The 27,992-nt window shown below is 42.6% G+C and overlaps 1 protein-coding gene across 1 annotated transcript; it reads left to right on the top strand.

Annotated features, from left to right (window-relative positions):
* Positions 1-8: 8 nt before the first annotated feature.
* Positions 9-27,992, top strand: trim71 (tripartite motif containing 71, E3 ubiquitin protein ligase). Its single transcript, XM_062436160.1, has 7 exons — positions 9-825; positions 17,061-17,228; positions 22,198-22,332; positions 25,634-25,876; positions 26,040-26,537; positions 26,847-26,987; positions 27,135-27,992. The coding sequence occupies exons 1-7, from the start codon at positions 85-87 to the stop codon at positions 27,705-27,707; spliced, it is 2,499 nt and encodes an 832-aa protein (XP_062292144.1). The 5' UTR covers positions 9-84; the 3' UTR covers positions 27,708-27,992.

The following is a 27,992-nucleotide window of genomic DNA, read 5'->3' as shown; positions in this document are numbered from 1 at the left end:
TTATTTTCTACACAACACAACAGGGCCGATGTGTCCTCTAATACCTCAACTGTAAACTGAGCCTGTGTTTCAGTCACACTGCAGATGGCTTCGTTTCCAGACTCGGACCTGCAGACGTGCCCGCTCTGCAAGGAGCTGTGCGGCTCCTCTGCGCCCATCTCCTCCAGCTCGTCTACCTCTTCATCATCCTCGCATACCTCGTCCTCCTCCAGCCAGACCACCAGGAGGCTTCACGTACTGCCCTGCCTCCATGCCTTCTGTAGGCAGTGCCTAGAGGGCCAGCGTAGTCCAGGGGACCCTCTGAAGCTGAGGTGCCCCACTTGTGACCAGAAGGTGTCCATCTCCGAGGCCGGGGTGGACTCCTTGCCTTCTTCCAACTTCCTCTTCAGCAACCTGCTGGATGTGGTGGTGAGCTCCGAGGAGCAGATCCAGAACAAGAACGGCCACCACCACCATCACCGGGGAGGCTTAGGTGGAGGCTCCTCAGGCTTCCATCACTCCCATGGAGGACTCCTGCACCAACACCACCTGGGAGAGCCTCAGTGCAGCTCCTGTGATGAGGAGAACCCGGCCACCTCCCACTGTCTAGACTGCCAGGAGTATCTCTGTGACAACTGTGTGCGGGCACACCAGCGGGTGCGGCTGACCAAGGACCACTTCATCGAGCGCCTGGGAGAGAGCCTCCACCTGGGCCGGGTCAACGCCAACAGCAACCAGGGCCAGCCTGGTGTGTCGGTGTCCCTTGCCCAGTCCCTGCAGAACAACTTTGCCCTGCTGTCCCTGTTCCAGGATCGCATGAGCTTCTGCCAGCACCACGACAATGAGGTGAGTGGAGCAGAAGAATCATAACATATAGCACTTAAACCACAGAAGCAGGGCTGCATTTGCCCATTCATATATTTACTAATAATTGAAGTGAATGGGAAATAAATGCACGTCACACCCAGGTACTCTATTTTTGACACAGTCTGTAGTGCCTCTGCATCTAACCCTGCCCTGCTGGTCTTCTGCTGTTGTGTATTTTAATACCATTATATTTATTGTGTCACACACACTTTAGTGTAATAGCATTATGTGTGTAGTATGGAACCATACTGGGGGCCATATGGCCTTAGGTTCAAAGGGAGCTGAGTGGCTCTTCACCTAGTTCCCTGGAGACAAACAGGCACGTGTGCTGAGCTGGATTTACACACACGCGCGCACGCACACACATATACACACAGACACCCTGCATGCACACACACACTTCTATGCATAGACACATGCAGAGTCTGGTTAATCTGTACCACACCATCCATTCAGGGCAGAGAGAGGCCCCTGTAGTAACTGCACACATGTTTCTTTGACTGTTAGAAGTCCTATGCATGGACATATTATGGAGATCTAGCTTTTCTCTGATAATGGGAAAGACAAGTTGGAACTTGGGGGCCCAAAGTTGTTTTTTTTTCTGACCATGTGATCTGGGCAGAGGAAACTACAAAGGCCTATAAAACAGGAAACCAGCTTTTTCTCTGTTTAGTCATATGGTCAGGAAGAATAACAAATAGCATTAGGAGGGGGTCTTGGAATGTAATTTTTCTTCTGGTTTCTGTTGAGGAGCTCAAGGAAGTTCTCCCTGCTGCTGGAGAATACACTGCGAGGCACCTACAGCGTGAATAAACTATCTATCAGTATCTTATCAGAAAGCTGTGGTGGTGTTCTACCCTACCTACCCTATCATATCTGCAAATGTGGCCCGTAAAGTTTGTAAATGTTCAGCGCGGATTGACAGTTAAACACAGAACCTTTTACTTAAACACTAATCATCCATTTATAATGAAATAGTGCAGCGCTGGTGCAAAAGTGAGTCATATTAACTTCCTCACATAACCAATTAACAGACTTGAGTTACACACCAATCCTGCCATATGTACCCTGTTAATAAATATGGAGTCAAACACCGGAGACTTAACTGGACACCATTTATTGTTAACTGGATCTTGAAAAACTTGCTGTCGTTCAAGTTTAGTGTGGTGTGAAACACTCGCACAAAAACGTCAGCGACTCTGTCCCGCCCATTCGGAACAAAAGCTGATCATTGTAGTCGACGTCTTCCCACTTCTCTACAATATAAGTTTAACATGCTGCGATGCATGGAAACATAAGGAAATGAGGAAATGAACAACGGCGTCATTATAGCTTCAACGGTATAGAATAACTGCTTTTATCGGTGCTGAGAGTGTCAATTACCTACCGAGTGCTAAACATGCTATTAGTTTTTGTGGTGAAGCTAAAACCTAGGGGGGCAACAGAGAATGTAACGACACAAATAATAGGACTTGTGTTTCTGAAAACAAAGCCCACTATTTTGCAGCGCTATTTAATGTGCTGAATGTAAATAAAACAGCAGGGCTATCAATGAGTGCCTGATTCAGCAGTGAGCGCTCAATCACCGAGACCAAGTTCAGATTTCCAATTTAGTTTTTTAGTGCACACTCCCCCCCCCCCCCCCCCAACCCCCTGCCCCCTTCCTTCACACCCACCCCCCACCCCCAGTCCAATGCCAGTAAATGGGTGGGTTCAGTTTTCCAGTAAGAGCTTCATTTCCCAGTAATGCCTCACTCGCTCCAGCCCTGGGGGAGGGAATGACACAGGAGAAGGCTGCTCTTTCTTTACCTGGGAGGCGAGGAGCGAGCGGAGTCATTGTCCCGTCATCCAGCTCCACATCCATCATGTCTTTTTAAAAAATGGTCCTCCCCAGTCAGTTGCTCTGTTGGAAAGAGCGGCCTGTTTTCCAGCTCAGTCCTTCCATATGGGTAACGATGTGTCAAGAAGGAATCCTCTTCATCTCAACTCAGTTTTTGTGATTTGCCAAGCCCTGTTTTTCTTATTTTAGTCCAATCTAGCAAATCCAAGATTTGCTAGATTTGTCTTTTCTAATGTAAAAGTTAGATTCCAACACAAACTAAGAAATTCTTTCTTCGAAGCCTGCTGTTTCCTTCAGAAACTTGTCATTTCCTTGCGTTTGCCTTGAGTGTTAGTGCCGTATTGTTTTAGTCTCAAAGTTCACAGTCTCAAAGCAGTTGTGTGTCTGCTTAAAGAAAGGACCTTTGTTACTGTTTTGACTGCTATTGTCCAGCACAGCTCCAACCAGATATGCCTGTCTGCCAGTTTTACGGGTTGTGGGAGCTGGTTATTGCACACACAGTAGGGTGTCTGATCAAAATAGTTTCCTTTCTCAGTGTTGCTGCAGTACAATGTCTGTATCTCCCAATTTGAATCATATTCCATGCTATTTAAGCAGGTTTGCGGCTGTGTAGAAACGGTTGGCTGGTCAGCATTCCGGTTTTGGAACATCAACCACCGGCCAGTTATTTCCTCTCATGCAGGCACAGAACTCTGCATGCACGTCTGCGGTCAGCTGGCCGTCAGCTGTGTGGCCCCACTGTTTATTCAAGTGCAACTCTTAACAGAAGACACGAGGCGCGCTGCATTTGTTTTTGTCTGGGCCAGTGCTTTGAGGTCGGCTTGGTGTGTCATGGCCCTCCATACCAATATGAGAAGACATTCTTGTGTGAATTAGGGAGCCAAGTTTTTTTTTTCTTTCTTTTTTTTCCCAGGAGCTGGGGTCTGTCCCCTCTGCAATGTTATGTAAGGCTGCTGAGAAATTTTCTCCTCTCCCGGGAGATTGGTGGTGATGATGGTCGCTGCTCACTGGGATCACCGAAACCCCAGACAGATATTTTTTTGGTTGGGTTATTGTGAAAAAAAGAGTTCAGACCAATAAAAAAAGTCTCATTGTGTCCGTCTTTATTTAGGGGTGTTTGGCCCACAAACATGGCATCTGAAACAAACATGCGGAAATTCGTAATTGTGCACAACTTTTCCAAAACGGCAGATTAGCAGACTTTAGCCAGTTAGCAAGCTAAGCTACTAGCAAGAAAGCAGCAAAAGAAACTATGAATATTCAAGACACTCAATGGCGGAGTCAAGTCAAAGACCAAGTGTCTCCTTCTTCCACCGCTTCGAAAACTAAGCAGATTTCCAGACAATGGATCCGCACAAATGAGAGTGGGATGTGACGTTTGGTTGGTTGAGCTGGACAGAGCATTCAAATCTTAATGTGGACACTGGAGAAACATTAATACCAGATGTAAATGTAACCTGGTTAAATCAAATCTAGATGCAAGGTGTAAAGTGATTATAAGAGAAACCTGATTACTATTAGTGTAATAATAAATATCACATGCAGAAGTTGCTTAATTAATTAATGTTCACTATGGATCAAATAGAGCATTAAAGTTAACCTAGTTTATCGGCCCTTTTCACAGCAGACACTTGCTGTGGCATGTCACAGCAGTGCTAGCGCAGGGGAAATTAATCACAGTAACGACGGCTGTATTCTCAGCAGGTGTTCCAGTTTCAGGGCTCTGCTCATTTTCAATGTTTGTTTTATCTAATATCAATAACACATGTGCTCTTTCTAAGAAAAAAAGAGTCTAATGACATGCAGTAAGTCATTTCTGACACTGTAAAATGTCAACTTAATAACATCTGACTGACAAGCTGGCACTATTGATATCTGTGCGCTGCAGCTTCAGGTAATGCTGACAAATTACTTTTAGAGCTTGTCTGATGTGAAAGCTAATCATGTCAGACCGGAGGGACCAGATTGGTTTTTAATGAAGCGGCGGGAGCCAGCGTTACCGTCAGACTGACAGGACAGGATGCCTCACAGCTGCGAATCCTGGAAATCCAGATTAAGATTAAAATATTGATTCATAATGGGCTGCTAATTCACACGATAAATGTATCTGCTGATTATTTTCTTGGTTAATTATTTGGTGTGTAAAATAGAAAAGGTACAAAAAAAGGTCCTGAGGCACTGTTTTCAGTCACTCATCTTGTGCTATCAACAGTCCAAAACAAAATGCAAAGAAAAACTTTTTTTGCCATTCTTTCTTAAAAATTACTTCATTGATTAATTGATTATCAAAATAGTTGGTGATTTATTAGTTTCTTTCAATGGAACCATCAATTAATCCTTCCAATCCAAACTGTTCAATATTCATTTGAGGTTCAAGCCTATTTTTATCTTTATTTTGTGTTGCCCAGAATCACAAATTTGCTTTAAAGGGCTTTACAATCTGTACACCCAACGCTACCTCTTTTAGGACAGATAGGCATGTCATATATATTGTATACAAGTGCAAGTGTATGTGTGGAAATGAGATAGTTGATGTCTGTCATCTTTCTGACACTTTGGAGCTTGCACAGAGCATCCTCATCCGACAACAGCTGAGAGTTAGTTTCATCTTGTCCTCTGGCCAATGTACAGTCTCACGTTAATTGACTACAGCTGATCAAATTTGCCAACGACAACTGCCGACACTGGCACTTGCTGGCTAAAAATAGGAGGCCTGTTTTAATAAGTACACATATGTTACATGATTCAGATTTTGGAAATTGAGAACCCTGTGTAATTGTAAAATCCCTCACTTTATGTTTAATTGAATATCACATTTATTAGCTTTGATAATCTATCATTTTGAGATAACTTTTAATTGTTAATGTACACATTTCAATTTAGGAGAATTTTTTAATAAAAGCATCATAAATTACACAACCTGATTGCTTCACAGATTGCCGATAAAGCCGAGGGTTTCAGTTGGAAGATAAGGCTCTGCGGCCCCCAAAGGGTGTATGCTGCTCACTGACAAGAATTTACAGGGTGTGCACACATGAAAGAATATGCTGGCCTACTTTAAACAGCGTAAATGTCGTCGTTGTAACTCATCTGTAGCGCTGGCAGTCGGAGGGAGTGTGTGAAGTGGAAAGGGAAAATTGGATTACATCAAAAGAGTGCCCTCTGCTCGCTGCGATGTCACCCAACATACAAATACTTAGCTGCTCCTTCTGAGAGACGGCTAATGATATGATAATCTCCGCGAAATGTCACCTCTGTGCCTTTTTTGAGATTAAATTGTCATCACCATGACTACGCATCTGGCTGTGCACGCGCATTGCTACTCTGCAACAAACGCACACACCGAATAGTCTTTGGGAGATGGTGGGGATGAGTATGCATCATAGTATGAGGATGAGGTGAAGTTGAACTAATCAGTTTAATGCTCCTCTGTCTCCTCGGGGATCATTTTTGTCTAGCAGTAAGGAAGACGTGGGATGTTCAGCTCCAGTGGGAGGTCTGGGTTTTGTGCAGTTTGTCAAACATTTTACACAATTCCTCTTTCTGTGGTACTTTTTTGGGCTCCATTATCTAGTTCTGTAGAGGCAGACTATCACTTGAAACATATGCTGGGCTGGCTTTGTGATCCCCAGTTTCACTCCCCCCCTCACTCTTTCTCTCTCTTTCTCTGCAGCTCGCTAGCAGAGAATGTTTGTAAGGAAACCCAAGCCAACACTGACGCTGATACAAGGCCAGAGGAATTCCTGTAACTTGAGTTTATACCTCCTGGGTTCTCTTTTCCCCTTCTTTCCCTCTCTCTCCCTCGCTTTCTCTCTCACACACATACACTCACACGCTGGGTATTTCCTCTGCCGGCTCCTGCCATTCTCATCAGCGCTCTCTGCTCTGTGTCAGAGACAATGGACATTATGGATGCAGAAAAGTCTCCTCAACATGATTTAGCAGCTGTTGCCGTTGAGGGGCAAGTGATTAGTTTTCATCACTCCTGGAAGTATCGGTGCGAGTGTGTGGTTGCAGCGTTTTCTTTTCCAATAGCATCTCCCATCTGTAGGTAGTTATCCTCTGAAGAGGATTTTAGAGAGTGTGTGTGTGTGTGTGTGTGTGTGTGTTTCCATGCAGCCAGCAGAGTTGGATTATATGAAGTTGGACTTCCAGGGTTTTAATGCGCAACATGTGCCCAGTAATTAGAGAGCATTCCCTGTTTCCTGTGTGTTGTGAATGTGTTTCATGTAGGCTAAAAGGGGGGAGCTCTCATATGTGTGTGTGTCCTCTCTTTGATGTCCATTTGAGGACTCTGAGCCATATAAATTTAATGGACAGAAAGGAAGGCATTTATCACATTTCTTTAGCAACAGGATTTAAAACCCATTCAAAAGGCTGGAAGCTGCCACTTCCTACTCCGTGGTCAGGCACAAATGGGCTTTTAATTGGCCATTATTTGACCCCACTCAACGTGATTGTGCTGTTAACACATTTGACATAAAAGCTCTCAACCCTGTTTGGGGGGGGGGCACTCCACAGCTTCCAGCCACAATCTGTCCAGTTTTTTTTTTTTTTTTTTTTAAATATTAGATGGTCTGGAGCAGTTGCACAGTAGTTGCTGTAGTGTGGCCATGCTGTGAACTCAAATTGCTGCATTCAATTACATTAAGTTTGCAAAGTTTAGTTCTACATTTTTGGATGCAGTTTTAGATTTTTATATGTATTTATTTATCCCCAAAGGGCAATTCAGTTTCACTAGTTACTCCTTTATTTATTCTGTCACACACTGTCCCTTTATGCTAAATAGAGCGCTTTGTTTTCTTTGGGCGATGCTACATGTGAGAGGCATTCGCTTTTGTTGATGTCTGAGCTTGGCCTTGTATAACCAGACCATTTCCTGAAAAAGGTCACGCTCTTTAGGCCGTCATGTTGGTATGCCTGCCATGTACATGATGTGTGTCGCGTGTGTGTGTGTGACAAACAGACCATGAATATATGAGGGCCTCAGGACAGAGCAGCATGCTAAAACAATGGCTGCTTGTAATCCGTCTTGCAAACGTCTCATTATTTCTGGACTATTTTGGACAAAAACAGGTCATGTGGTCACTCAGTCCTCGATGTGGGTGTGTGAATTAAGCATGGGTAGTTTATTACGCTCTCTAATGTCACAGTAAGTGAGAGTAGATGGTTTGTGACTGTACACAAATAAGCTTTTGTCACGTTTCAGCTGCTCCACATTTCGCTCACACAGCTTCTTCCATTTCATCCCCCGTTCTCTCCTAGCCGCGACTCCCTATCATGTTTGTTTCTTTGCTTCACCTTCTCATTGTTGCTACGCTCCTTCTTTTTCTCTTCTCCCTGTTTTTTTCTTCTCTTGCCCCCATCTCCCTCCCTCTGACTTCCTTTTCTTCTTTTCTTTTTTTCTTTCTTCTTTTTACAGCCCTCGAGTATTAAGCGCAGACAGTCGGTCACATGCTCGCTGGGTAAGGAGGCCAGCTGACTGTGGTTTGTTTTCCTTCTCCGCTCCCGAGGCCATCCAATCAGAGCACCGGCTTACGGCCACCGCCCCCCCGTCCCACTCCCCTCATGTCGTATCTGGCAGTGTTTCAAAACATCTACAGGCAGGTCCGTGTGCATGTTGTGTCCCTGGCAACAAGCCAACAGGGGTTGCCACGAGAGGGCGGGGCGGCAGCGTTGGAGGAGGAAGAAAAACAGTAATGAGAGAGGAGAAAGAGTGATGGAGGGAGCAGAGAGGAGAAACTATGTGAGCTAAATATGGAGGCTGCTTGGAAAAAGATGAGAGCAGGGTTGTGTCAGAAATTCCTCACTGTCTACTATATAGTGTACTACTGTGTGTGTTTATATATATATATATACACACTAGGGGCCTCACTGATACTGGATTTTGGGGCTGATACTGATATTAAAGAGTAAGAAAAATTTAATAATGCAATTATCCCTCAAATATAGTTATAAAAGACTTGTTACAAACAAATCAATCAATCAAACTTTATTAATTGATTAATTAATAAAGTTCAAAGTGTATAAAATGACATCAATGCACTGAAGCAGTAAACTTCACTGGAATTTTACAATTATAAATAATAAAAAACAAAAACAGAAAACATTCATATATTAAACTTGAGAGAACTGATCAAATATACATAAAATGATGCTGATATATCTTCTTTCTTTTTTTAAAATCGGCACATATCATACATCGTCAGTACTGATATATCTGTGATAGGCCGATATCAGCTGAAAATATCGGCTGACTAATATATCAGTCGGACTCTAATTTACACTCAAAAACTCCACAGTGGAATGAACTTTAGTGTCCACGGCACATACACTGCTTTCTCTTTTAAAACTCTCAATTTGTCCATGATGACACAAAATGATGGAGACTAGTGAGGCTCCTGAATCTCAATTTACTGTCGACTGTTTGTTATATATATATGGAGCAGAGAATGAGTGAAGGAGGGAGTGATTTCAGGAACAGCTTAGGTGTCTGTGACTTCCATAAAAGGAGCTTTGTCTGGCAGATAGTCTTACTGGGATTGCTGGGAATGTCGGGATTGGGTATTCCACAGATTATCCCGCATGGACATACCAGACCGGTTTAAGGTTGGTGCTGTCTGTTTGGCTTTTTCAGCGGTGGAGTTAAGTTGCAGCTTTATACTCCCTCTTCTTTTGCACTCAACCATTCATCCCAACAATAACACATGCAGAATGTAGACAGTTTTTTTTTCTAAGTCCCAACATATGATCGCTGCAGCAGTTTCCTCTACAGCGGAAGAAGGAGAGAGTGCTGAAGCAAGCGCAGCCTCCTAACACCTGCCTCTGCCTGATGTGTTGGAAGGAGGCGGGTCACTGGTCTCCATCTGTCATCACGTCTCTCACGTAGTCAGCAGTCTTACCTGATGTGGCTCCTACTTATAATGAGGATTATAACGATGACCAAAACCAGCCTGAGAGGTGCAACACATTATGATTCATGTGGACACAACTGATATGAGGAAAAACTGGCTGCAGTTGGAAGCTGACAATTAGGGCGCACTCACACTAGGGCCAGTTGTTCCGTATAGTGCTGAAGCACGGATGTCCCCCCTCCCCTGTCCCCCGCTGGCCCGCCCTCACATTACCTCAAACCCAAGTGTACTCAAGCACGGTTGCCTCCGACACATTGCGCAAAAACATATAGACAGTTTACTCTCGTAAAACATGCACAGGTGTGTTTTCGCGTGCTGTGCGCCGGTAAAACACAAAACAGCCGATCAATTAAGACAACGCATTATGATTAAAAAGTGCAAGCTTGTTCTTCTGAGTCATGCCTGTGTATGCAGTACTAGATACTAGTGTAAAAAAGACTAGTAAAAGCAGACGTCCTGATTCAACTCTTTACGCCAGTAAAAGTAAGACTTAGTTTAACGACTTAGAAGTCGCCAAATGACTTACTTTAACGAATTTCGTTAGTTTATATAATGCAGATTTGTAAAATATTACTTTTATGAAGGTCGCAGTCACAGACAATAAACTTAGCATTTCATAATTGTGGTAGCAGCCGTGCAGCAGATGTAATGAAGTCCACGCAGCACGCTGGACGCCAACTAATATGAAGCCTATAGCCTTTTCATTATAATGTCGATGGACATAAATTGAGTTCTTTTGCTTTAATAATGATACAATAATACACAAAAAATGGTTGGATTGGGAAACCATATATGCATATCTCTCCACATTGCATTTAGTGTTGCTTGTGAAATGAACAGGGCTCAGCTAGTGTTGCCTTTTTAAAAATCGTCGATTTCCCGGGATTCCCTGGGATTTTCCTGGGATTTAAAATGTCTTATTTTCGGAAAAAATATGAATCCCTAGTGCGCATGCGTGACCAAGTGTACCGTGCTCAAGCAAACCTCTTCCAACCGTACCGTACCAGGGAAGTGTACCGTACTCAAGCACGGTACACTTGCACTCACACTAGCCAAATAATCCGGATTTTAGGGGGCAGACGTGCTTGGGCACGGTACGATTGCCTAGTGTGAGTACGCCCTTAGGCATTTTTTCCACTAACATCAGTTTTAAAGATGGTATTGAAGCTCATACAAATAGATGAGGAAGGCCATGTATTTGTTTTTGGGCTGGAAGTGCTTGTAAAATAAGAATAATTCTTTCTCATTCCTCCTTACTGATAATAGACCCTTCAGCGAGGTACTCAACCACCAACCGCCCAACCGTCTTTTCAGACGCAGACGGTTATATTTGACGGCTTCCAGGTGCTTTTGTGTAATAAAACGTGAGTGATGCAGCATACTGGAAATTAATGATCGGTGAACCTAATCTGGATTTTTAAAAAGCTGCTTTTAAAAAGAGACATAATCAGACATGGAGTCTATAAATATGCTAAATTTGGTGTGTTTAGAGGGGTTCATATTTCAAACAGGAACTTTGTTTTCTCATGCTGCAAACACACTGGCGTCTTACATCAGTTTGTAGGACTGTCTGTTGATTGTGTGTTTGTGTGTCAATACCTTTCTGACCGTTCTTGTTTCTGTCTGTTGACAGGTAGTTCTAGAGCTCACAGGCCCGAGGCCCTGACATGGATTATGAAAAACCGTCTATTAGGCAAATCCCCATTGTTTAAAAACACCCAAAAAACAAACCTCCTTAGGAGATGGTCTGTTTGTCGTTTGGATTAAACAACACATATATGAAAATAAGCTCACATCTTTATTTCTTTAGGTTGGGTAACTGAAGTATTTTCTTAAGTGATGTAATTGATTAATTTAAGTTAATTTGAAAATATTATAAATGAATATTAAATTATATAACGTTGTATTGCTGTTAAATCATTAGAAATGAATACAGTGTAAAAGTTTAGTGGTAAAAGTTTGATAAATTAGATTTATACAGAATAACTAGTATGGTTTTTTTTGCATGTTCAGAAAAAGTAGCATTTTTAGCTACTGTGAATTCAACATCAGCAACATATTTGTTTTCTGAAAGTCTGTTTTCAATTACATTTTCATTAGACTTCTTACCAAAAAAAATTCCATTGGTTTCCAGTCCTGGATCGAGTTTCAAGCAAAGAAAAGCCACGATTTTGAAAGGCGCTGCAGATTATTTTCTAAGTATATGTGAAATACATTTTTTCTTGCATCTGACACTGCCAGGTATAGAGTAATATGGAAAGAGTTGAGAAATAACATTTGGACAGGACCTCTGCAGATGTCAGAGCATCTCACTGTCAGTGAAAAGTGTTTTTTAGTTCTTTGGTAAAACATGCTTTTAGTTCCCAGAGCAGTCCTGGTTTTTCTGGCACCACAGTGTGACATTACCATGGCCCTTGTCCCTTCCCCCCACTCTGCTGTACACGCAGGCAGCGAGTGCTGCATGGAGTGATTTTACTGGCTAGTTGGGCTCGTGCCCTCTCCCCCAGTTCCCAGTGCCTACAAGGGGAAGGGAGGGGGGGGGGCTGATCCTGCTGCTGTGTGAGCACAAGGCCAGGCGGCTCCCAGTCATTCAGTCATCATGCATTTTCTCTCAGGTTTTATCCTCAACATGTCTGTATTTTATTCCGATCACAATATATAAGGCATTTCTATACTTTTTATATAATGTTTCTGTCATCTGTAGTTTATAGTTACCCATCAAATAATTTTACAATAAATGAATTCACCTGGAAAAATTCAGTCAAGAAACGAATGAATGTCTTGACAAATTGTCTCTTTTAGGGTACCATAAACATAAACATTCTCAAGCCCACGCCCCAACATATATGTGGGTGTGTCTCGCTGTAAATTGATAATGGGAGTGCGTAATGGGCAGAGCGGGAGAGCGAGCAACATCCGGTGCACTAATGAAATACAATAACCCCCCCCCCCCCCCCCCTCCCCGAAAGTATCCGAGGCCCGCTGCACAGAGCTTTATAGCTGGCTGCTGGCATGTTGCTGACAGCCCCTCTCAAAACACACAAGCACGCAGCACACGCATCTAGTTTGCTTCTCAGTTTGTTTGAGTGTGTGCTGCACGTTAATGTTTAATGCAAATACATGCCTGTTAGGAGTGTCACTTGCTCACAGGCCCCCCCCTCTTCAGGGGTGTTTTCTGTGGAATTTACAACTTTAGCGTGACACCACGCCTATTTCACATCTTTTTAACTTGTTTTTCACATTTCTGCGGCACGTGCACACTGGAAGCGTCTGGTGTGCTCTCTGCATATATGAGGGGTATCCGGCGTGTCCGGCTGTGAAATGCCTGGTCCGCTCTAACACAACGTGTAACAGAGCAGCTGTATTTGTGGCCTGCGAAGAATTTGGTTTGTAGGTGGTTTGGAGATTTAGAATTTTTGGAGAATGACTTGTTAATGATGGGTTTGAGGGACGGATAAAGACAGAGGAGGCCAGAGAAGGATCAACCTCCTTCCATGAAGCCCTCTGGGAAGAACCAGTATCCTGTGCAAGTCAATAATATTGACCAAGAGGCCAGTGCATGTTATGTAATCTACAACCGTGTGTGTGTGTGTGTTTGTATGAGTGCATTCGCTTCACCTCTAAGACCGTCGAGCTGTTGACAACACATAAGCAGCAGATAGTATTAAAGATAACCGAAGCTCCTCGCTGCTACTTGTCATAAGATCTAGTTCCATGAAATTGGACTCCACTGTTTTCAATAACAGGCTGCTGTTCATCCTGTTGTTTTTCATTTTGTTCCCACATTCACAAATGGTGACTGAAAACATGAGATAAGAAGAGTAACAATTATAAGAAGTTATTGATTTCTGTATGAAACATATAAAATGTCAGAGTTTTTTTATTGGTCAATTCTACTTAATGTTTTGTATGTTGTGTTTGTGTGTGTGTGTGGGTGTGGTTTTGATTTGTTTGTGTCGGTGCAGTTGTGACAATTCAGTATGTGGTATGAGTGTTAAACATTTGTTGGTTTATTATGTTGTTTTTTTTTTTAATGGACCTCATAAATAGTCGTTGCCAGGGTTACAGCAGATCCAAACAAATGGATGATAGATAGAGGCTTGTAGCTGTTTGTGTTTGCATCAGGAAACACTGATGATGGAAGAACTCGGTATGTTAGTGTTTTGCATAGCTCATCATATGATTATCCTATTGCTCCAGACACTGTAAATAATAAACTCACATAGACAAACAAGTGAAAGCTAATCTCGATCTCAAGTAGAAACACCAGTGAAGAGCTGGGTGATATATTGATATTGTGATATGAGCCAAAATATCATCTTAGATAATGGATATCATAATTTCATGATATGGCATAAGTGTTAAAGGCTGCAATACAGTAAAGTGATGTCATTTTCTGAATTTACCAGACTGTTCTAGCTCTTCATTATATCCAACATCAACACATACTGATGATTATTTATCAGTTATCTCCAATTTTAAAGCACCAATAGTCGTCTGCACAACATTGTCATAATATATCCAGATATTTGGCCACAAATATTGTGATATGTGCCAGCCATAGTGAAAACACACTGACACGTACGTACACTAGTGAAGATAAAATTACACAAAGAAGAAATCTATTGTGGAAAAACTTCAAAGGCCCATTTCAGTTTCATTTGGGAAAGAGTAGTTTGGGTTGCAATTTAATGAAGTAATGCACATTACTAGATAGGAAAATTACAATAGGTGAATGATCATCTACAATTTTAAACACAGTGAATAAACAAGGAAACATCTTTTTGATTTGTGAGACTGTTTAAGAGTTTTCCTGTATTTACATTTTTATAAACTTCTTTTTATTGACATTTTTTCAATTTATAAAACACATACAAATATACATACATAACACACATACTACCCCCCGCCCTGGCCAGGGTCCTATACATCATTTTAAAAACCAGGTGCACAAAAGATCAGATCTAAAAAAAAAAATACAAATACTAATGACAGATCTGTAATAAATTTTTAGTAATTTAGTAAATAAATCTTTTTTTTTTTTTAAACAAACAAAAACAGTAGTAATATTACATCAATAAATAAGCCAAATCTACAGAGATTTTCACTATAAAGACATTGTCAGTACCAGTCAGCCACCTCATATGTGCTACACATTTCAACATTCGCAGGAAGTGGAAGACCTTCAACATGTCTAATAAATGGAGACCAAATTTTTGATAGGATCACTCACAGCAAATTGAATTTTTTCCAGTTTCAACATTGACAACACCTCCTGAACTCACTCAGTAAAAGAAGGGGGGCTGCTTGCTTACCAATGACGCAAAATAAGTAATCGGGCCTGTATTTACATTTCTAAACACTGTTAGTGCATTTGCTGTCTTTAGGATTCCCTCTCCTAGATATCGGCTGTTTTTCTCTCTTACGGCACACCTACTATGAGTTTCACTGTTTCTGATGGTGTAAATCAATGTGGCAGCGTTTTATTTATACTGAAGCAGAGGGGATATTATTGAGGGATTTTTTTGATAATAAAATGGTTGACAGTCGTCTGAATCGAGCGCTCGTGGCATCTGTTTCTGCTGAGCTTTAAGTAAATTAACACATTTTATTAGACACAAGCTGCCTCCCAGCTCTTTGTGTGGCAGCTTGTGTGTAATAGAACTGATTAGCATTTTTCCATTTGCATTAGCAAATGCTCCCACCTAAAAGAACAGATGCCAGACCCTAAAACTTTACAAATGGTAAGCGAGCAAGTCAGCATTTTCACGTCAGGAGGCGCTTTCCTGTCACCGTGACTATTTATAGTGGAATAAACCATTCGTCATGTAATTGTCAATATTGGAACAGCTTCATTTGATGATGTGAGTGCTGCAGGTCTCAGCCCACGTATAGATGGCGCGGCTCAATCCCTCACACCAGAATCCATCCTGCCCGTGCATCATCAATCTGCCTGTCGCTTCACCCCGACTGCCCCAGCTCTCTGTCCATCATCGTCTATCTCCTCCTTCCTCCTCCACTCCAACCCAGCTGCATTCCTCCCTTTTGTGCGTCCCGTCCCCTTGGAATTTAGGAGATGTCGATGGGGGGTGCTGGGAGGGGGTGAGATGAGATGAGACGAGAGGGGCGAGAACAGGAGGGTATTGAGTGACAGAGCGGAGACTGTAGTAGAGCGATGGGGTTCAGCAGAAGGAGAGACAGCAGCAAGAAAAAGGGCAAGAAAAAAAGGACCCAACAGGAGTTTAAGGAGAAGGCAGAAAAGAGGAAATCAGATAAAAGGGGGAGGTGTGTGTGTGTGTGTGTGTCATTAGATTATGCCGCTCCCCAGGGGAGTTTGGGGGGCCGGGGGGGGGCATTATTGATGGATTGATTGCAGACCCCTCCCCATCTACTCAGGTCTCTTGCTACTGGAGGCCATTGATCTGGTGTCTCTTTGGGATATGATGGCCTGTGCATATTTAATTAGCCTTTCATTACAACCAATCAGCATTCAGAGGAAAAAATTAGGTTTTAGCAGCAAAGGTTAAATGACTGGTTTCCTTCTTAACCTGAGGGACATGGGGACTTTTTTTCAACTGTTACCAGCGCCACTTTTATTTGATCCACAAAGTGTATACCAAGTGTTTCTGCCAGATTAATAGTAAAGAATGGGATACATGTTAGTACATTTTAATCTAACAACACTTTAGGAAGATGGGGTACAATTTATCTTTAGTAAAACTTTTAAGCAGAATTCTTAACAAGCCTGAGACTGTTGCCAACTGAGCTACAAGATCAATTGGTTTGAAAAATGTGAAATGGAAACAAAATCCCTTCATGGCACCTCCTCGTCAAACGTTAGTGTCCAAAAGGAGTATTGATCTAGTTTGGGTGGCCTTCTGTCCCTCTGCGCCTCTTCTGGCAGGGTGCTTTGAAAGAAAGAAAACTCTCCTGGGTGTCAAGCTTATATGAGCTTTTCCTGGTCATGCATGTAAATGGTGGCTTTATCATTCGTGGTCTTTTGCCATTAGGTGTGTGTGTGTGTGTGTGTGTGTGTGTGTGTGTGTGTGTGTGTGTGTGTGTGTGTGTGTGTGTGTGTGTGTGTGTGTGTGTGTGTGTGTGTGTGTGTGTGTGTGTGTGTGTGTGTGTGTGTGTGTGTGTGTGTGTGTGTGTGTGTGTGTGTGTGTGTGTGTGTGTGTGTGTGTGTGTGTGTGTGTGTGTGTGTGTGTTGCTTACAGCCATGCAGTTACACAAAGTAAAATTTGGGCTTCAAGAAAGACACTTTTCTTCCTTATTTCATCATTAACAGCTGGTAGTTCATGAGAGTAAAGAGTAAAAAACAAATGTAATGCTCAAATCATGGTGGTGTTAAAAGGCACAGGTATCCATTTTTAACAAGTATGCATCACGTGCTTTAGCTCACACACAAAGTCCCAACGAGACGAAGTCAATGTGTGAATCCTCCTCTCTGTTTTTCGCAGGTCTTCCTGTTCTTCTGTGAAACTTGCTCCGTGCCTATCTGCAGAGAGTGCAGCATGGGCCGACACATGGGCCACACCTTCGTTTACCTGCAAGACGCCGTACAGGACTGCAGGTCCATCACCATCCAGCTGCTGGCAGACGCACAGCAGGGACGACAGGCCGTGCAGGTGAGACAGGAACCCGTGCAGACACATTCGCAGCAGATACAAATGAAACTATTACTCAGTTATACATTTATGTATGTTTTTGGTTGTGTAACAATGAGGTAACACATAAAATCTGCATAAAATATTTGCCATTTTATTTTTTCATTGTGCAGTGTGTCAAATCAGAAATCAATCAGTCAATAGAGAGAGTGAGAGCAGATGTTTTTATAATTGCATCAAAAGAAAACTTCTTCGTCTTGTGTCACTCCACTGGATTTGAAAAGGTCAAACAGATAGAAGTCTTAACTAAACAAAGCCGAGAGCTCTCCTGCACGATTCTCCTAGGTCTGACCAAAAAGACAACCCTTATGAAGGTCAAACCACACAAATCCAAACTCATCCATCTCCTGGAAAGACAGAGGAGAAGCTGAGGAGAGCAGCTGTGTCTTTCCGTCGTCCCTCAGCGCAGAGCGAGCGGCTATTAGAGTAGAGATCAGCTCCAATATGTTTGAGAGTGACCAGTCCTGGGCTGCTGTGAAGCCCGGGGTTAAGAGGTGTCCAGCTGGCCCTGAAAAGGGGGAGGGACGCACGGGGGCGAGGTCTGGCGGGGGCAGGGCTGAAGGTCAAAGGGGATGAGGAGCGGAGAGGAGGATGGGGGGAGGGTAGATGAGGTATTTAAAGGATTTCAGAGAAAGGAAAACTCCCCTCCTCTGTTAAAGAAATGGAACACTTTGCCCTCCCCCTGTTCACTCACTCACTCACTCTGTCACTGACCCCCCCCCCCCATAAATTGGGTGACAGCCTCCTAAACCCCCCTTAGATTCACCTTTTCTACACTGAAACATGCACAAGTAAAGACAAAATGCTTCAGCAGCCATGTTTTACATCATGCAGTACCAGATAAGTTGCATCTGCATTCACAACCTGCAGGAAATGCTCTCAGATGAGCAAAAACAAGTCTATTGACACAAAAATGATAAGCACATGTATTCATTTGTGAAGTTATTTATAGAAAAAGTGCCAAACTGTAGCTGTCACGTTCCACCAATTGGTGAGAAAAACTGTGCTGAGGTTTATTATACATTTTAAAGCCCTTACTCACCTTTGCTTTTTGTATACTCCGATTGGATAGTCTGCCCTTGTCCACCTGTAGACTATACTACTGGCATATTCTTATTTAAAAAGCTATTCTTGGTCTGCTTCCATTTTACCTATGGATATATATGCTTTAGAAAAGTATAAAGTATTAGTTATTGTCTCTACTCGCAAAACTTATTTTCTTTCTGTCCCTTAAGTCTGTACTGAACTGGGAAAAACTCCCTCTGCCTGGAATCTGCTGCAAAATCACTTGAATATTCTAGAGCTGGTCTCACTGGATGCATTTAAAGTCATTCTAAGTGATTTTGAGGCTGGCACATCTGGCTGTTTGATCCCAGATTGATGAGTAGTGATGAATATTTTGGGTAACCCAGTGATCTCGATCTCAATGTGAATCAATCTTAATCTCAATGAGACCTTTCCTGGTTAAGTTAAAAGTTACATACAACTAAAATACAAAAAAATGCAGCACAGTGAACGCCTTACAGGAGAGACAGTCTGTGATGTTATCCCCTATCTCAAAGATTATTCATTAGCATACCTCAGCCTTTACATGATAGTTTGTTAATCAAGTGAGACAGAGGAGGCACCAGTCCAAGTAAACTACTTTCCAACGGCCTAATCACTGTGAATTAAAAACTTTTCACATCTGGATTTTTAGACAGTTTTAGAGAAACAACGTAAAGACATGGACTCAGTGAAATTCTGATTGACATTTTTTTAAAATCGTTTTTTAGTCAATTTTATGATTAACAATTAACAATTTTAACATTAACAAAATCTGCAAATCAAAAATGAAAATACCCCTTCAATCTCAGCCTTACTTTTAAAGTTAATAAAAGCTTAGATTGGCTATGAGTTTTTAATCTAACTGAAGCTTACAGGTTTAGGTCACACACACTAGTGTCTATTTTGCCTGGAAGGTGTTACGGCCTTGGTAAAGACTCACCCGAAACATGAAACACTAGCTTCACTGAGGTCATGTGACATGCTGGCATGTACTATCTCATCAACAGACCTTGCGCCTCACCTATCCCTTTCTCGGCTTGACCTTTGTATGACTGGGTCACATTTTGTGCCTCCGTGGATGGATGCTTATGTCACTGTGGGTGTTCTTGAAATTCCAAGACCTTTCATATCACAACACAGATCGGCTCAGTTAAGTGCCAGACTCTCAATCACGTGCAACAAAGTTTGAAACTGAAACCCCTGCAGCACACGCTCGCTTGCTCTTCTTAACCAATGAGAATCCTATCAACACAGCCATATTAGATTTAAAGAAAGCCATCAGGAGCCACGCAGCAGAGTCACAAGAAACATTATCCATCTGGCAATACGCTGCTGTTTGTGTGTGTTTGTCCATGTTGTCACAGGTCACCACAGGACTAAATGCTGACGCCAGATAATGTGTAAACACACACACACACACACACACACACACACACACACTTACATATACCACACGCGCTCCTGTCCCCTGAGGTAGGAAATTTCCGCCCACTCCACACCCATTATCTTCCCTGACCCCTGACCCTGGACTTGTGACCCCCTGGTTGGCCAGAGTCCTTTCCCTCTGCGATTTGATTGGACAGTTTGACCCTCTTTGTGTTCCAAGCTGTGCTCTTCTGGGAATGTGGAGAAAAAGATGGAAAGAGAGAAGATACAGAGATGGAGATCATATGATCAAGAAGCAGACCAGAAAATGAAGTGTATGGGGGGAAACAAAGACAACAAGAGAAAAAATCAACGGAGGGAGAAAATAATGGGAGAAAAATACACGAGTAGGAGGATCATTAGAATTGGAATAGGAGTATAAAATAGACAGAAACAACTGGAGAAAACTAGTGGCTATGAAACTCACCCTGCCTCCTTCCTCACCACGCATTGATAACAGCCCTCCCCCAGTTTCTCTAGATTCCCTCCCTGCTGTTCCCTCTCCGGAGGCCTGATATAATTGACCCGTGAGCCTTTAGACCAACCTCAAATGGCCAAGCGAAAGAGAAAAGAACTCTACTGCCTGGCTTTGTTCTTGCTGGGGTGGCAGTGGGGGGTGGGTAGTATGTGTCTTAAGACAGGGGTTGCAGATCACGACCTGTAAGGTTTGGCTGACCTTTGATCTCTGTGGCCGATATCACAAAGGAAGCCTTATCCCACCTCCCCTTCGTCCTTGTGAGGTCCGGTTCACCCTGTGACCTCCCAGAAAATGCCAGAGGAAAAGCCAGATAACACAGGGGGGGGGCAGGGAAGGAGACAAAGAGAAAAAAATGTGCATTTAGCCCAAAGTGTGGGCTGTAAAAGCTAAAACCTTCTTAAACAGGATTTTCAAGTTTATGTCCTACAGTTGCTATCTATAGAGGTTCAAAAAGAGCTACAAAAAGGATACTTTCATTGTATTCTACATGTATTGTGGAGTGATTCCTGCAAAAAGTTGCACTCTTCTTCAGGATTCAATGCTTTATTCACGCTTTAGGCTATCTTGTCTTCATTAGTGTGGGTGTCTGATGCCACTTCCGTTTCCTTTTATATAGTGCTAATTGATTCACCATGGAAATGCCCTATACAAAGCATCACAATCAACCGCTTCTTGAAAGTGACTATATACATCCTATATCTTAACTGATACAATAATTATAAGAGAAATGTTTATGACCACATGTTTAGAACATATTAACTTACAATCATCTTTTCATAGTATTATTTAGAAATGTATCTATTAAGAAAAAGTGATTCCTGTGCACATAGACACCTTTTTCTATAAATATTAGGGCTGGGCGATATGGACAGAATCAAGTATCATGTTGATATATTGATATTGATATTTGGACAATATTGTAGGGATGACTATTGGTGCTTTCACAAAATATTTATTCAATGAGATTTTTGATAAATAATCATTAGTAATGTGGATGTAATAACTAAGTGGATAAAGGCAGGTAATAGAACAGTCTGTTGAGCTCAGAAAATTACATTTTGAAATGACATTTGCACAGACTGACTGAATGCTCCTGAAAATGTCAAATGGTGTAACCACAAAAGAATGATAAATATTTTATCCACCTACAGTGTATTTAAGTTTATACTTGACATGATTCCCCAGATTACATTTAATATGTAAAACAATTTTATTCCATTACCTTTATTTAATATAAAAAGTTATAATGTAAGATCATGCAAACTAGTTGATATGGTGTTTTATAGAAAAGTTTGTGTTTTTAAGCAAGTTTAATTATTTGGTACAAAGTTTTTATGGTTACACCACTTAAACATTTTTGCCATAATCCTCTAATATATTCTTTTAACCCCTTTTTAAATTTGACTAAACCACACGGCCCCAAAAAAATCATTGACCCATCATGTAACGCTCAGATATGCTTGTTATTTTTATGATGCCCTGTTTGAAAAAAGAGGAGTGATTAAGGGTTCTGCCCGGCAGGAAGTTGCATCATTTCGTGCAGTGTGAAGTGACTTCCTATTCCTGACCCTTGCTTCCTTTTCCCCTCCAAATAAGCCGCCAAATGTGAGGAAAGGCATAGATCACAATAAGCGAGCAGGTGTTTGTTCATTTGCCAGGAAGATGTCGCATACAGTGTCCGTCCTTTTAATGCTTCCTGATCCTCTGCATCCTGTTTCTGGTGGTGATCTGTATCCCATCTGAGCAATAAAACAGAGCCAACCAGTGGTGTGTTTGATGTCTTTTATTATGTGTCTTTGCTCATCTCCACATCCAGTGTCTCTGTTTCTGTTTTATTGTTTGGTCCCATGTTATTGGTATTACTTTTTATTAAAATTCCTGCCTTTTCTCTTTTTTCTCAGCTAATCCTGGCTCAAATAAGCAGGCAGGATTTAAGTCCTGCATCAGTGAGATCACATGACCTGTGTTTTGTCTCCCCAGCTAAGCATGGAGAAGGTGCAGGCCATGGCCGAGCAGGTGGAGATCAAGGCGAAGGTGGTGCAGACGGAAGTGAAGGCCCTTGTGCTCAGACACAAGAAAGCGCTGGAGGAGAGGGAGTGTGAACTACTGTGGAAGGTGAGCTGCTGCCTTCATCTTCATCTTTCAGTCACTGGCGCTACAATTAGCTTTCACAACAGATTTAACTTTGAGTTAGTCAGAGGCCTCGAGCCCAAAGGTGGCCAATTCATTGTGGAAGTGTTAATATTCCAAAGATAGTGTATTTTTGTCACCTGTGACAACTACACTCACAGAACTTCCTCAACCCCTGCACCCTCTCCAAGCCACCTATAGTAAATCCATATCTAAACTCACTCTTGAGTAGCCTGCGATAGAGGCTTTTTTTTATAATAGGTTTAATATACTGTATTCTTCGAGATGGATAACAATGCCACATCACAACCTTGCAGCCTCCCAAAAGTTCAGTTTTAGTTTTAAGCTATATGTACCAAATGAGCCTCAGAAGGGAGAGGGATGTGTCAGAGTTTGTTCTTTAAATGTGGTTAAACCAACCAAAACCAAAGAGCTGTTTGGCCTAAAGCCTGCACTTTGTGAACAATCTGTAAGGGGTCCCAGGTTTAAGGTTACCCACAGAATAAGAAGGTTTCTGGGTAAAAGAACGAGCCCTCATCCTTGAGGCCCCTCAGCCTCAGCTCAATACTGAGTACAGACATAAAATGGCATAACATGGAGGCTGCATTAAAGCATACCATTGTACCAGTCAAAGCAAATATGACTAAAACCAGTCAAATGTTTGTTCATGTATATATTTGTTTCTGTGGAGGGGAATAACCATTAATGTAGCACACAACACCCACCACTCTTATTTCTCTCCTTCCCCTCAGAGCAGGCTCAGTGACATAGTAAAAACTGACCTGTGTCATACTCCCTCAGATTTTACTGCGTGTGTGTGGGTGTGTGGGTGTCACAAAGAAGGTTTTCACTTACCAATATTCCCTTCTTTAATCCCCCTCCAACACGACTACAGAACTTGGTCTTCATCCCTGACCTGATAAAGTCATTACAGGCAACCATAACACACGCACGTGCACACACACACACACACACACACACACACACACACACACACACACACACACACACACACACACACACACACACACACACACACACACACACACACACACACACAAAGAGTTTCCCTCTTTCTTTTCTTCTTCCATGTGAAATGATTGACTGACTTACTGACTGACTGTTACATATGTTGAATAAGTGTAGGTGCTTTGCCTCTTGTTCACAAGTATGCAGCTATGTTGTGTGAGTGTGAGTTGTGAGGGAGTTTTACAATACTTTCTCTTCTTTCTTCCACTCTGCTTACTATACTTTGAGGAATGCTGTTAAGAATTTCAGGAATATCTGTGGGGGCAGATGAAAGCTACATAACATGCAAAGTAGATTGGTGCTGATGAATTATATATGATTATCAGTTTCTGCTTACAAAGTCGGTAGGAGGCTGTGTTGATGTTGTTTCACTGCTACATGAAGTTATTTAGTTTGTTGGAGGCGGGCATACCCACCACCACCACCAAGGGCTCAAAAAAGTAGCCAAAAAAATGATTTTCAACAATTCATAGCTGATGATTGACTCACTTATCAAGCAAAATTCCAAACATGAGCTTCTTCTATCTTCTGAAATGTAAGAATCTGAGCTTTTCTGTAGGTTGTATTATTGTAAAATTAATATTTTTGGCTTTTGGACTTTTACCTGTAAAATAATTTGAAAATGACACTTTTGAATCTGTATTTCTACTTATTTAATTAAAACAATTAGTAGAATGATTAGGAATTTATCTCAATGGTCAACCTAGTAAATAGTGAGTTTGCTCTTTCAGTTTAAAGGAATTTAGTCATTTCAGCTCAGTGGAAGTGTTTCAGTAACAGCACAGGTGCAAAAGTTTTACAAGGTGAGCAGTACATCTGCTGAATCACACAGCATATTGGAAATGACTCTGCTGGCACTTCCTGTACTGCCAACCGGTGTGACGGTCAACTGTGCTGACAGCGCTGTCAGGAAAAACAGAAACCGTATCCAGAATGACGCTACAGTGACTCAGCATTGTGTCAATAAACCATAGAGATTCAAGGCACTAACGTGACTCACGGGTCAAACATGAGACACTTGACGGCTATGAGCCTGCTGCGTCTTCTATATGAAGTTGGGCGAATGTGCCAGGAAGTAGGTGTGCCTGCATGTGAGGTTGCAGCTTTTGAACATCAAGGTCTCTCCCCATCTCTGTGTCTCAAGGGGTTTTCGCCCTGTCAGTCTGTGAAACACATACCAACTCTGCCTTTCTCCCCTTCACAGTGTTGTCAACCGAGGAACTAAAGCGAGTTGTCTGTCCATCAGAAAGCCTAACTTGAATCTTTGTCCTCACTGACTATAAAGTGTAACTCTAGTCTCACAGATGCAAATTTCAGCCCCACTTTTTGTTTAGAATTAACAAAAGACCCCTCTCTTTTGGACTCTTTGTTTCTTTCAGAGTCCCTCCCTACTATCAAAAGTCCTTCTAACCATAGAGGCAGTCAGGCTATTGTGTTATATGTTCTTTTTGTAGTAAGAGCCCAGTCCCTGCTTCTCAGGTTCTACCACCCTCCTTAATGCTTTATTCTCACCGACTGTACTGTAACTTTATCTGTCTTCACACGGCTACATAAATGTGGTGGTTAAGTGACTTTTTTTTCCTTTTCTTTTTTTTACCATTAGCTTAACAATTTGTCTTTATCACATTTCTTTTTTTTTTTTTTTTAAACATTGGTCTAGTCAGTCTGTACAATGAGCAATATTGTTTCCTTATTGTCTGCTGTTTTATTGTTATGGCAAGAAGCCAAAAGAAACAATAGTTATAAGTGGACTATAAGTAACCCTCTCATAAAAGCTCAATCAATTAACATTTTGTCAGTAGTCTACAGTCAGAACTAGATTCACTAAGGTGCTGCTTCTCCCCCATGCCCGTCAATTTAAACAATTCATCTTCAAATAAATCGAATGCTCTCCGACAATTAATGTCTTCTTGTGCCTGTTTTCTCTTCACTTAACCTTAATTCTACTGGATTGGTTAATATTGACACCCTGATCAAAATAGACGCATAGTTAACCAGCAGCATGTCAACCAATTATCTTCTTCTTCCACCTGAATGCATGTACAGTCAGCACATTGCTGCCATCTTGTGGGCAGTCTGTAGTAATACTTAACTTCAGAATGTATGTGTTTTGCCTGCCAAAACAACATCATTTACAACTGGGGATCAGAAAGCGTATTTATCACAGGCTTACTTGTTGGATATACTACTCTTGAATAATAGTAAATATTCTGGTTGTACTCCTCCTTTAACATTTCTACCCTTTCTCTCCCTTCAGGTGGAGAAGATCCGTCAGTTGAAGGCCAAGTCTCTGTACCTGCAGGTGGAGAAACTGCACCAGAGTCTGACCAAGTTGGACAGCACCATCGCTGCCGTCAGCCAGGTGCTGGATGAGGGCCGCCACCTAGACGTGCTCCTGGCCAGGGAGCGAATGCTCACCCAGATCCATGAACTCAAGACCCTCAGGGGCCTGCTGCAGGCACAAGAGGACGACCGCTTCATGTTCACTCCTCCAGACCAGGTAGGAACGGTGGAAATTACACAAAGTAGAATGTCGCTATGTTTCAAGTGTGATTTAACGTTAGAAGTTAGGAGTACGGCTGTGTCTGGTTCTCCTTGATGAGCATTTAAAGAAATTAAAGAAAGAAAAAGCAACTGAACATATTCCATCATGGTTCCCACAGGCTCTGTACATAGCCATCCAGTCCATGGGCCTGATCAGCAGTGGAGCCTTTGCCCCGGTCACCAAAGCCCATGGCGAAGGTCTGAAAAGTGCCCTTCGTGGCAAGCCCGCCTCCTTTACTGTGATTGGATATGACCATGACGGCGAACCACGTCTTTCCGGCGGGGACACAGTGTCTGCAGTAGTCATGTCCGTTGGCGAAGGCGACCTGTCTGCGGCGGAGATAACGGATCACCAGAATGGCTCGTACACCGTGAACTACCTGCCCAAATATGAGGGCGAGCACCTTGTGTCGGTGTTGGTGTGCAACCAGCACATCCAGGGCAGTCCCTTCAAGGTGATGGTGAAGTCAGGACGGAGCTACGGGTCCCTGGGCTCCCAGGTGTCTTCCTTCGGGTGCGAAGGCGAGGGAGATGGTCAGCTGTGTCGTCCCTGGGGGATCAGCGTGGACAAGGAGGGATATGTGGTGGTGGCCGATCGCAGCAACAACCGCGTACAGGTAGAGCATCACCTTCATTCCCTGTCATTCAATCAGTGGTTACAAACAAACCTTACCTCTCTGTACATGGTCAGTGGCAAACATCTTTTTTTTTTTATTTGTATGTAAAGGAACAAATAGTCTTAAAGGTAAATATTAGCTGTGTGTCCATTGGAGGCAAGCGTAGAGTCTACATTGTGGAGCAATACAGCTGAGGTTGATCATTACATGTTTCAGGAAGGCTAATTCGAGGCGTCACTGTAGAGCAGCTACATCTTCTAATATTAAAGAAGAAGTCTAACATGAAGTGTCTGTTTCTTCCTTCTCCAGATATTCAAGCCCTGTGGTGCCTTCCACCATAAGTTTGGCTCTCTGGGTTCTCGGCCTGGTCAGTTTGATCGTCCAGCTGGGGTTGCATGTGACAGTCAGAGACGAATCATCGTGGCTGATAAGGACAATCACCGTGTGCAGGTATGAAAACCTATTTTTACAACCTTCTTAGTTTGTACAATAATGTACGTACCTGCATCAGAAAGTCAAAAACCACAGAAGAGTTTACTCCTTCTCTACTTCAAATGTAAACCTACTGAGGCTTAAAACATTTGCTTTGTCTGACAGGTGTTCACTTTTGAGGGCCAGTTCATGCTGAAGTTTGGGGAAAAGGGTACCAAGAACGGGCAGTTCAACTATCCCTGGGATGTGGCTGTCAACTCTGAGGGTAAGATCCTGGTCTCTGACACCAGGAACCACCGCGTGCAGCTCTTCGCCCCCGACGGCTCTTTCCTCAACAAGTACGGCTTTGAAGGGGCCCTGTGGAAACACTTTGATTCCCCCAGAGGAGTGGCCTTTAACCACGAAGACCACCTGGTGGTGACTGACTTTAACAACCACCGGCTCCTGGTCATTCGGCCGGACTGCCAGTCGGCTCGCTTTTTGGGCTCTGAGGGCACGGGGAACGGGCAGTTTCTGAGGCCCCAGGGCGTCGCCGTGGACCAGGAGAACCGCATCATTGTGGCCGACTCCCGCAACCACCGAGTCCAAGTATTCGAGCCCAACGGAAACTTCTTATGCAAATTTGGAACACAGGGGAGCGGCTTCGGACAGATGGATCGGCCCTCCGGTGTGGCTGTGACGCCCGACGGAGTCATCGTGGTTGTTGACTTTGGAAATAATCGCATCCTCAAGTTCTAAAACTTTATTTCTTTGCATTCTCTCCCTCCGTTTGCCCTTTTGCAGTTTTTTTTTTTTTTTTCGATGAAGGAAATAGAGGAGAGAGAATGAATCAGAAAACAGACACAACAGGAGGAGAGCTCTTAGAGGATTGAGAGCATGATGATGTGAAGGGAAATTAAAACTAATTAATATTTGTCGTCATTACATTAATATTCTTCAAATCTGATATCTGTGGTATGTATGACAAAGGGGACCTCTACAAATTGATAATCAGTAGAAAAAGAGCCATTTTCCCTTCCTCAG

Source organism: Scomber scombrus, chromosome 16 (genome assembly GCF_963691925.1).
Source record: "Scomber scombrus chromosome 16, fScoSco1.1, whole genome shotgun sequence".
Taxonomy (NCBI): domain Eukaryota; kingdom Metazoa; phylum Chordata; class Actinopteri; order Scombriformes; family Scombridae; genus Scomber; species Scomber scombrus.
This window is presented reverse-complemented; position numbering and strand designations above follow the sequence as displayed.

Bases quoted from the DNA above. Each gene is read 5' to 3' on its own strand.
- trim71 (XM_062436160.1), top strand. From the start codon at position 85: ATGGCTTCGTTTCCAGACTCGGACCTGCAGACGTGCCCGCTCTGCAAG. The intron at 826-17,060 runs GTGAGTGGAGCA...TGTTTTTCGCAG, and splicing joins GCCAGCACCACGACAATGAG to GTCTTCCTGTTCTTCTGTGA. The intron at 25,877-26,039 runs GTAGGAACGGTG...TGGTTCCCACAG, and splicing joins TGTTCACTCCTCCAGACCAG to GCTCTGTACATAGCCATCCA.